The sequence below is a fragment of the Magnolia sinica genome, chromosome 13 (assembly GCF_029962835.1).
Source record: "Magnolia sinica isolate HGM2019 chromosome 13, MsV1, whole genome shotgun sequence".
In the NCBI taxonomy this organism is placed as follows: Eukaryota; Viridiplantae; Streptophyta; class Magnoliopsida; order Magnoliales; family Magnoliaceae; genus Magnolia; species Magnolia sinica.
In genome coordinates this window covers 3,496,974-3,508,728 of record NC_080585.1, presented here as the reverse complement: position 1 = coordinate 3,508,728, position 11,755 = coordinate 3,496,974, and the positions used below count along the sequence as shown (strand labels likewise).

Sequence of the window (11,755 nt, the reverse complement as noted above, 5' to 3'; positions counted from 1 at the left end):
GGTAATCATTTGTTCTCTGGACCTCTTGGAAACGGTCCAGATCGACTAATGGACGACCGTCAATATCACTACGCAACTAGGAGCAATATAACTCAAAGTGCTCTTGGAGCACAGGTTCATTTCTCTATTTCAAATTATAATAATCCATTTCTATAAATTATAATAATAATAATCCATTTCTATAAATTATAAAAACAAAACTCTGTTAAATAAGAAAAAGCGGAGACTAGCGACGCATACTAGCCATACATCATATATATTGCCATATCTCACTGTGCTCTGGAAGCATCCAAACCCTTCACCTTGACCTGATAATCTCTCCTTTCATGGCCAATGAGAGAGCATCCAAACGACACCCACTCTCGACTCTCGCCCCAGGCATGGCCACTGCCCTACTCCCAACAAACCCACCCTCCCCAACCTTAGTCTTCCCAAACTTTACCTTCCCCTGCTCCCCTTCATATATGTGCCCAAACAGCACTGCCTCTCTCCCCACACACCCTCCTTTCTCAATCTCCACCATCTCAGGGTTCAAAAGAGCCCCCATGCTGTCCACATACACACCTTGGACCCACCCCACATCTGACCCCATGAGCTTCATCCAAACCCCAAACAGCACTGACCCACCTGCCATTTCCATGAAATACTCCCCCACCAATGTCCTCAGTGCCTGCCATATAGTGTCCATGAAGACCTCTTTGCTCCAAATCAGCACCATTTCACCTTCTTTCTTCTTCCCCACCAACACCCATTTGGCTACAACACAGATAAATCCAGCCAGAATTCCTGAGGCAACCCAGAACAAGGGCAGAAAGTAAAGCAATGGGAGATTCTTCAGCTCCTTCATGCAAAGAACCCAGTTCAAAGGACCAAAAACTGCAAATCCCAAGAAGAAATAAGGGAGGAAAGTCTGTAGAATAGGTTGACAGAATGCAGCCCATAAGGTCTGGTACCACCTCCTCACCAGTGTCACGCCTCTCACAGGTTTTTCCGTTGAGACCGCCATCATCGGGCAGCCAGAGAAGTCAACTTTCGTGTCGGATTGTTGGTCCAAGAATGCCCGCCATGCTCCCGGAAGCGGTTTGCCGTTCCGCAAATGCTGACATATCTCATAGACTAGCGAACGGCCATGATCAATGGATGCGCTCTGTGAGCATGTCGTGGCACGGATGATGTCCACCTCGTTGCTACGTAGGTATGGATTGAACTCTAGCCTTTCCGACTCTTCTACAGTGAGGCTCCGCTCGATCGTAACCTGACCCACATCGATGAATGGGAACTCGGCCTCATCCCAAGCACGGGTGCAATCAAGGGCCACTTCACGGTCCGCTTCATCGCATGGAACTGGCCGCCATTGCAGCTGGAAGACATATTGGACGCCACCGGGAGAATTGACACGGCGGAGGAAGTCATCAGCAAGGAAGAGCAATGGGTGAGTATCGTCCTCATCCCTCGGGATTGCACCAGTTTCCGGCGGGAGTATCCCTGTTGGCTGCACCTCCCCTGAATTCTCACCGATCTGACTGTCAGCTGGTCGCAGCTTGAATTTCACATACATCTCCTGCCCATCTGCACAGCGAAAGAGCCGGCACAAATTGGAATAATAATGCAGCTCAGCATAAGAGTCAGCCCGCCGGAGGGAAGTCCACACAGCATCACGGATGTGTGGAGTCTTCAACACATGTGCTTCCCTCGCATGCCCAGAGATGAGCCATGTGGCAAAGTCGCCAATCGTGCGCGCATAGAATGCCTTACCCGTCTTTAACGTAACATCAAGAAGCGGAACCTCATCACCCCCGTCTGAAAGGATCCGTACCGCCGCACCACGTGCATCGATCCTTGCATCGTCATCAGCGCTCAAGCTGTTACTGTGGCGGATTACAATCGGATAACATTTTCCGGCACTGAAAATCTTGTGATCTGGCAGCCCTGGCAAGTCATCAAACAACTTTAGAACGCCCCTCCCGCTGACCCCGATCCGGTGGAAGTACCTTGAATTGACTTTCATGGTTGTGATGGCTAAGTTCCTGGCTAAATTTCCGACAACCTTCTTATATTTCACATCCATCTCTTCAACCCTCTCATCCAATGCATGCATGGTGTTCTTCACCATGACAGGAGTGTCAGACCCCACGTAGATGCCACCCCTTTGGAGAATCGCATTTACAGGAGCAACTGAAAGCGCGCCAAGAATAACGTCATTTTGAATAACAGAGCCAGGAAGAACGAGGCTCTGGCTCCCAACCACTGAGTTGTCCTGCACCTCTATTACCTGGCAAAAGAACCCGCTGGACGAATAGAACCCAGCAATTATCCGGCTGAAATCGCCCAGATGAACACCATCACCAATCGAAATCAGGGCTGGGTCCGTGACAGGGTTGATGGCTCTTATGGAACAATGCTTACCAATCTTTGCACCTAGAAGGCGTAAATAAACACAGAAGGCTTCAGTTCCCGAGAGGAGCTTGGCGAATCTAACATGGCAGGAAGTGGTTACCCGGTGACGGAGCCATGTTTTTGAGATTGTCTGTCGCGATTCTTGTGCTCTGTCAAGGAATCGGGTCAAGATGCAGGTGATGAGGCTGAGGATGAGCCCATGGGCCACATAGGCAGTGGCGATGGACAAAGCAAAAGCTGCCGCATTAGATGGGGTTGCAGCAAAGATGTTGGCGTAGGCAGCAAGGACAGCTGGAAGCCAGTGGAAAGCTCCAGCAATGCAGAGGAAGGCGAAGTGTTGAAGTGACGGAGAATTATGAGATAAATGGATGTAGAGGAAGTAAAGGATAGCTGCAGAGAGGGAACTGAGGAAACCGACCGCATAGATGCCCATGAAGTGGTAAAAAGGAGTAAGTTTCTCTGGGAGCTCTGTGTGCATTTCGCCCTGCAATTGGAAGGAAGAACGGGTTTCATCAGCCGGTTTTTAACACTTGCATTCAGTTGAAATTAAGACTTAGGATGCCCCATCTTTTTGACGTTTATAACAGATACAGAAAAGCAGTAACTGTAAAAGCTGAAATTTTGAAGTTATAAGAGGTTTCTTCAGATGCATACCTTTCGAGCTTTACTGGCCTTTTGGTTTCCAAACATAGTTTTTCCTCCCTCGGTCTTCTGCAAGGGAAGAACCTCGGCTTCATCTCCCAAAATACTTCCTTTCTGAATCACAGAGTAAGGACCAACCGAAACATTCTGACCAATCCTCACTGGCAGGAAGCTTAAAACTCCATCCCTCACCTCATGACTTTGAACCATCGCCCCTTCTGCAATTACGGCTCCATTTCCAATCGAAACCAGAGGCGGGTCCGTAATATCGACAGTGTCAAGAAGAACCGACGATCCAACCCGAGCTCCAAGCATCTCAAACCAGTAATTCAGGAACACCGTTCCTCTCAGATGGACTGCCAGAAATCTCCCAGCGACTTCTTGGGCCTTGTAAAGAGCCCACCATTTCACAAAATCCATCGACCAGATGGAGATCTCTGGCATCAGTGCATAATTTGGTTGTAGGAACGAGTTCCCGAAAATGGATATACAAATGCAGGTGAGCAACATGTAAAGCATCCAAGCAAGAGGAGCCAAAACAAGAGGAATAAGATAATTTGACAACAAAGCTTTGCCTATCATGGTATGGTTAGTATAGAGCAGCCTCAGAAAAACAGAGGTTGATAGATAGGCTGGTAGAATAAGCATGGCAGAAGTGTAAATGAGAGCTAGGAGTTGGAGAAACCCAATACCCAACTGCCGGGATCTCGAAATCAAGATAAATGGTCTGACGAATTCTGTCTCAGACTCAAGAAGATTGGATGGAGTTGTGTGGGGCTGAGGTTGAGACTTCAGAAGCACATTCTCTGAGAAGCTCGCCAAATCCAAAATGCAGGTTGCCGTGAAAATGTCTACAGCTCCAACTGGAACTCCGAGGTAATCCGAGAGTTTCTGAGCTGCTCTAACCACACCAATCGAATCAATCCCATAAGAAACTAGGCTCTCGGTAGCAGATATTTTTGCAATAGGAATCCCTGTTTGCTCTGAAACGAGTCCTCTCAAGAATTCCGTTAACTCATCCTTGCCCTTACCAACAATCTGGGGAAGAGGGGGAGCTTTTCCTAGAAGAGTTCGAGGAGGTTTTCCCTCCTTACAAGTACCTGTAGTGAAAGATCGAAGCAAAGACCTTTTTGTAGGAACAGGATCCATAGCCGAACTCAGGTTCCCATCTTGAAATTGTTTCAGGCACTCAAATCTCTTTATCTTCCCTGAAGTCGTTTTAGAGATGGTCCTGGGCTTAATCAACTTGACAGAAGATACGGAGACCCCGTGTTCTTCCGCAACACGGGTTTGAATTTGTTCGACAAGCTCCTTACCAACAGGCTTGCCTTCTCTGACCTCCGCAATGACAACTAGGCCGACCTGATCAGAACTTTCTGGGACGGAAATCCCTTTTGATGCCAAAATTTCCTCTGGAACGCCGATCACAGCACAGCACCCAGGGCGTAGAGCTTCAGATGCGCTTTCGACTGTCTTTTCCACATCAGCAGCATATATATTTCTTCCAGCAACAATTATAAGATCCTTTATTCTTCCAGTAATGAACAGATTCCCCTCAAGAATTCTACCCAGATCTCCTGTCCTGGTGAATTTCTTGCCAGGATGATTCCAAAGCATATTGCCGAATGTTTTCTGGCTCAGTTCTTGCTTGCCCCAATACCCAACTCCAGCGCTTGGACTGCTGATCCAAATCTCCCCCTCTTTTCCATACTCTTCATTCTCTTCACCAGTTTCCGGATCCACGACTCTGATATCAACATCCGTATCCTCAGAATTCACATACCCACAACAGACTCTGCCCTGCCAATCTGTCAAGATTGGCTTCCCTTCTCCAAATGCGCAGCTTACAAACACACAGTTCTCAGCCAAACCGTAACCTGGAGCCATCACATCTTGAGAAAGGCCAAATGAACGAGCGAGCTCGGCAAACTTTTTCAAGGTTGTCTGCCTCACTGGTTCAGCTGCAACCATGAGAAAAACCATGGAAGAAAGGTCGTAGCTCCAGGTCTTATCCTTAGCGGACTCTAATCTTCTAACAACAAGCTCGAAAGCAAAGTTGGGCCCTGCGCTGTGAGTTGCTCGGTATTTGCTCATGGTCTGAAGCCATAGAAGTGGGTTCTTGATGAATGTCATCGGGGAGAATAGAATTGCAGAGCCACCACTAACCAGAGCTGTAAAAAGGCCTCCGATTAGCCCCATGTCATGGTACTGAGGAAGCCAACTGACTAATACAGTCCTTGAGGTGCTCTTATATCTTCTCCGCATCAACTTCACATTGTGGATGAGCCCTCCGTGAGTGATCATCACCCCTTTTGCATCGCCTGTTGACCCCGAAGTGAACTGCAGGAAACAGAGGTCATCTGGCTGAGCCTCAGATTGAGCTGAAATGCCTTCCATGAGATCCACTGTCTTGGATTCACCATGAACGTTTCTAGAGTTCCTGATCCATGATTCCGTGTGTAGCCATGGAAGGTCAGGCCAGCGACCTGAAGATCTCCCATTGTTCTTCCCCAATAATAGCAGATTCCTTACAGAACCTGCCCTAATGGCTGCATGATAAGACGCTGTAGATAGAATTGCTACAGCGTTGCATGATTTGGAGATGTTTTCGATCTTGAGAAGTGCCTGTCCACCTCTCTGAAATGGATCGGGGGGAAGGACTGGAACTGGCAAAACTCTAGCTCTCAGACACCCAAAGAAGGCATCAACGAAGTCCAGGCCTGGAGCATGGACCAGAAGAACTCTGTCGCCAGGCTTGATAATTGGTTTGCGGCTCGTTAAGATCTTATGAGCAATCTGTGATGCATTGGCATGAAGCTCACCATAAGTCCTCTTGTTCACAACCTCCCCTTCGTCACTGATCCAAGTATAGAGAGTTTTGTTAGCCGTGATCGGATGAGTACCCCAGAACTTCAAATAGCTGTCTAGAGTGGAGAGATCAGGATATTCTAATCCTGGGAATTCCTTCAATTCTCTTGGATAACAAGCCCCATGATTGGAGTACAATGGTAACAATCTCTGCAGAAACATGTAGTCCACAGTCAGTATACTGACTGATTTCTAGGATGTGAAGCTTTGACATTCTAAACTCTGATCTATTTGTTTCTAATTCGCATTTCCAATGGATTCTGGCCTTAGGCTGATGAATTTCAATTTCAAATTACCTTAACATATGGAAACAACGGTGAAGCACCTTCACTTGCAAAGTGCTTGCAGGCCATAGCCATTGCATAAGATGAATTCCTCTCTGTGAGCTCGAATGCCATAAGTCCGCCTACATAGTAAGTATTCTGCGAACCTTGAAGTTCAGACTCCAACTTCTCATAGAAACCACCCTTCATATCTGTATAGCAAAATTTAAAAACATCAGCATCTCAAAGCTGAGAGAGGACGGATGAAATAAATGCATAGAGAAACAGTGGACAGAAATATATTGAGCTGACCTTCACTTTTAACATGCGGAAAGTACTTAAATCGGCGTTGTAAAACCACTTTCTCAACCTCTCCTCCCATATTCTTCACCACAGCAGCAGCAAGCTTGATAACTGCCGGTCCCATGATATCTCCAGAGTTACCATAAGACCAGAACAGGAAAAGATCCGTATCTGCGTAGAACCTCTGCATTGCCACTGGATGACCAATGGTAGCAGGATCCTCCATGAATTCACTGAAGTAATAAAACCCCATCGGTATATGCTCAAGTCCTTTGATCTTGAAAACGGTGGTATAGTAATCTATGGTCTGTACTTTATGGAATAACTCTTTCTCGAGCTCATTCATATCCATTACCTCAGCTTCTACAGATGCCAAAGGAATAGAACAGTTCTAGTTAAAAACATTTTCAAACAGAAAATAAAAGCCTGTAAATTTTATAATAAAAAAAAACCATCGAGTTTAAAACTCACCAGCTGAAGCTAAAGAAGGAGATCTGTATGTTCTTCCATTCTTGAATGGAAGAGCACCCGACATAATGATCTTATCAAACTCTAGAACCTCATTTTCTCCATTAGCATTCTTGATGTTTATGCTAACACCGTCCAAGCCACGTTGGACAGCCAAAACTTCAGTGTTGCAGAGGACTTCTATCGGCAGAGACTTGCTAAGTCTCTGCCATACACTCATGTATCCTCCTTTAAAACGCCGAATCTTTCCAGCCATGGACGTCCGGGTAAATTCATGAATATAAGCATATGGCATGTCTTGAACAAACCCATAACCCGAAGCAGTGTATCCATAAGCCACCGATTTCGGAACAGATTCGAACCCATGAAGCTTAAGAAAATCGGGAGTTGGGTCAGACGCAATTTCGCTCACTGCATGGATTCCAATCCGACTTGAGCTCTTTGCCTCATCCTATGAAGAAATAAAGATATAGACTTAGGTCTTCAGCTCCCAAAGTAAACAAATTCATTGCAATTAATGCTAATATTTATAAATGGATAATAACCTGGATTTTTAAGGTTAGTGAGATGACAGACACGTAGTCATCTGCCACTTTCATGTCCTGATACTTTCCAGTAGAAGCATCAATGAGGGCAAACTTGTGGGAGTCCAGCTCTTCAAGTTCACATCCCAAATCCTTGGCAAGGTTAAAGAGAACAGGGGCACTGTTTGCAGCAAGAACTTGACCTCCCAGATCATATATCTTACCTGTAACAAAAGAAGAACAAGAATAAGAAAGAGAGAAACGAAGAAAAAATAAAACTTACAGAAGAACCAAAATGGTAACAGATAATATGGGACAGTAACGTAAATCCCCTACCTTCTATTTCAGCAGATTCACACATTCCTCCTACTGTTTGGTACTTCTCCAGCACGGTTACATTAATGTAGCCAAGCCTAGCCAGTGCATAGGCAGCAGACAAGCCACTTGGTCCCGCACCTACTATTCCGATTCTCGTGTTCACAGGTAAGCATGGATGCAACTTGGAGAATTGGTCGTCAAGTGATTTCCCAGTATCCATCCTTCCACAATTCAATCCCCTCAGTGGCAGAACCTGTTGAAATCAATTAAATAACAGGGTGAGCACCAACTGTAGAAATCAATTAAATAACAGGGTGAGCACCAGCATTCCCCCTTCAAATCTATCTATTTTCATACTACTTTTTTTTTTCCCAAGGGCCTAAGTTCATAGCAAAACAGGCCAGGATGAGGATATGCCATGCAAACATATTGTCCTCCAAGTACAAGAAAGCCTAACTCAAACGATCTCAGCTTATGGGAAATTTCACCTATGAACTTCTGTCTTCTTCTTACGTTAGAGCCAAAGACTTGTACAAACCCAACATCACTCAAACAATCATAATATCAAAAAAGACAGCCACAAAAGACAAAATTCTAACAATTAAACCAAAGCTCCTACTTCAAGCAAGACATTCTTGGGTTGGGAAATTCGCCCAAGTAGAATCAGCTGCATGGAGAGGAAAATTTTCCACTAGAAAAGGGGTACCAATGAAATATTCGCGAGGATCAAATGCTGATGCAATGCTGGACAGAAAAGGCCACGTCAGAATCATCTGAAACTTAAAGAAATCAACCTAAAAATAGTCATTCCCTTTTGACTTCTCTCAGCTGGCATCTTGAAAACCAGAGTTTTTGTAAATTCGAATTTCACTTTAAACAACAGAAAAGGAAATCTCTGAAAGACAAAATCCTTATGTTCAAACCAAACCTTCTAAATACCATATTCAAAAGACCATTTCAAAGTTCAAAAACTTGGCATTTGGGCATTCCCGCTTCCCAAGGCAAACAGTACGCACCATGTTCCCTTTCTCATCTCACTTGCAATTTGTGGCAGCGAGGGACAGGCCTATTGAAGCATGCACAAGGTGGGTGGGATTACGTCTTCCACACCATCCATTCAAACAATAAGCCTATTTTTTCTCACATGTGAGCCCCTCCAATTGCAATTCGATACTGCAACCAAACACACCCTAAACCTCTCTACCATTTTCATATACAGAATTTTAAGGATGCTGCATTCAAACAAGTACAAGAGCTCAAGAAATTCAAACCAAAGCTCCTAAATACCATATTTAAAAGATTATCTCAAAGTTCAAAAACTTGGCAATGCGAAATTAATTCAACCCCGTGTCACTAGCAATTCCTAAGGGGTACATTTGAGCATTCCCACTTCCCATGGTGAACAGCATGCGCCTATCCATCCCTGTTCTTATCTCACTTGCAATTTGTAGTAGAAAGGGACAACAAAATGGAAGCATGCAGAATGTGGGTGGGATTACGTCTTCCATGCCATTGCAAACTGTTGTATTTTGTTTTAAAATAGTATTAAAATTTGAATTTTCAAATTTTCAGTGATTTCCCTCTATTTTTGAAAAGTTGTAGTACTTTTGAGTTGTGGGTTTTATCCCACATCGGATTTGACATAGTAAACTATCTTGTGTATAAGATAGTCTTTTTGCCTAGGGCTTGAGCCCCTTTCAGTGGGCATGTGAATTTGGTCCTGTGGGAGGCTATGCCAATAGCTCTAATCTATGCCATTGACCACACACGCACGCGCGCGCCGAGCCGAGTCCGAGTCCGCGTGCGCGACGCGACGTGACGTGACGGGACGGGACGGGCGCAGGTGCAGTGTGTGTGTAGGTGTGTGTATGGGTACTCACAGGACTGTATGTGCGGGAGTGTACCCGTATTTGCGCTTTTTCATTTTAAACCAGAAAGATGCGTCCCTTCCGGTTGGTTGCACCTGTTGGGTTTAAACCCAACGGACCTAACCTTTTATAAAGGGTGCTTATGCACCACTTCGGAGTCTATATAAAGACTACTGATTCCAGTATTAAATATACGAAATTATTATCTCTCTTATAAAACTCTCTCTGATACAATTTTAAGAATTTTACTGAGTTCATTGCTGAGTCAACTCAGCACTTTTGGATTAAACTGCAAGTGGTTCGAGCCCGTGTACAGTGAGTGCACCGTTGGGACTGGGTCATAGTCGTTGTATCCTGGAGGTCGATTGCTCTGGAAACCTGTTGCACTTGGGACGCTGTCCAAGGGGAGCAAATTCGATTTCAAGCCGAGTGACTCAGTCACGCCTCGACTCAATTCAATAAGTTTTTCTTTCTCAAAATTTATTTTCCTTTTTTAGGTTCTCGATTTTTAATAGTCTATTTAATTCAACCAAATATTCCAACACAAACAACAAGCCAATTGTTTCTCATATGTGAGCCCCTCCAACTGCAATTCGGTACAATATCATACATACCCTAAACCTTTCTACCATTATCATATACAGGAATTATAACAAGGCTGCACTCAAACGAGTACAAGAACTCCAGAAATCCAAACTAAAAATGAGACCCATTTCAGTATTCATAATTTCATATATAACCAATTAAAAACGGAGAAAAGGAAGCATACCACAAAACCGATGGCCTCAACCGATTCCAAAACTCCGCGACTCCAATTCTCTGCATAACATCCAAACAGGCCAATGTATCATGAGTCTCTCTCTAGTTCTGTTTTTGTTCTTGCGGAACAAGAGGAGGATATCAAAGTACCGACCTAATATAATGGGGTTTCTTTTTTCCAAACAGGATCGATGCCAAATGGCAGACAAAGGTAGGCTTACTTCGTCGATGCCGTTTCTCCACACTCCATGGGTCAATGACCTCACGGTCGAATTTAAGTAGAACAGATGCTCCGTTGGTTCAAGAAAAACAGGACAAAAATACACTATTCACGCAGTTACGAGATCGAGGCGAATCCGAGAATTTCAGGATTTTGAGATTTGAGATATTCGCCATTTTTTTAAGAAAAAAATATTCCTGTCCGACTGTTGAAGAATCCGTCTATCATTGAGATAATAAACAAAGATGCGGTCGTTTTCGGAATTAGAATAATTCGGAAAAGTGCCATTAAAGAAGGGGAAGAAAACAAACCCAAGCTTTTTGCGAACGAGATATGCGTTCCTGGGCATGGATCTTCGGATTCCAGGTGGCGGGAAAATCGAGGCGGTCTGGATCGAGGATTTTTCTAGAGGTTGTGGCGGGAAAACGAGCGGTTTTGGTAAGGAGATTGACAGCTGGAAATCTGACGCAGCTTGCTTCTGGTTGCATGTTTGGAAGCTGTCGATCGATTTCACTTTGATATTTGATCGATTTCACTTTGCATGTTTGGAAGCTGTCTTTCGTTTTAGGGTTTTATTAGAATCCTTTAAAAATTCAGCAAACAACGACTGCATTTCAAAACGGAATCGATTTGGTTTCTGATTTTTCTGGTTTGTGGGTTTCTACGAATTAAGTTTTTGTGAAATCTGGAAATGAATTTTCAGCCATTTTTAGGGTTTTGGTTTTCCTACCGAGGAAAACAGAAACCGAACAATTCCCGCCAAAAAGAAGCTTGTACTCGATTATAGTTGATCTAAACAACGCCTCGGTACGTAAGCCGATTGGCCCGTGACCGAAATCGGATTGCGTACTGAGTTACTCAGTATACTCTTATCGTACTGAGTAAACTTATTTGGGGCCACCGTGAACGTATGTGTTTAATCCATGCCGTCCGTCCGATTTTTCAGCTCATTTAAGGGGTTGATTTCAAAATTTAAGAAGATCCAAACCTCAAGTGTATCATACCATAGGAAACAGTGGTAATAATGATTTTCACCGTTGAAACCTTTATGGGCCCCACAGTGATGTTTACTTGCCATCCAACCTGTTCATAAGATCTCACAGACATGGATGAAAGGAAAATACA

The 11,755-nt window shown here is 44.4% G+C and overlaps 1 protein-coding gene across 1 annotated transcript; it reads right to left on the bottom strand.

Moving 5' to 3' along the window:
* Positions 1-222: 222 nt before the first annotated feature.
* LOC131222454 (uncharacterized) lies at positions 223-11,457 on the bottom strand. Its single transcript, XM_058217522.1, has 9 exons — positions 10,565-11,457; positions 10,421-10,470; positions 7,802-8,036; positions 7,487-7,689; positions 6,945-7,392; positions 6,483-6,836; positions 6,204-6,382; positions 3,052-6,057; positions 223-2,881 (listed from the first exon to the last, which is right to left on the bottom strand). The coding sequence occupies exons 3-9, from the start codon at positions 8,001-8,003 to the stop codon at positions 299-301; spliced, it is 6,975 nt and encodes a 2,324-aa protein (XP_058073505.1). The 5' UTR covers positions 8,004-8,036; positions 10,421-10,470; positions 10,565-11,457; the 3' UTR covers positions 223-298.
* Between the last annotated feature and the right edge of the window lie 298 nt (positions 11,458-11,755).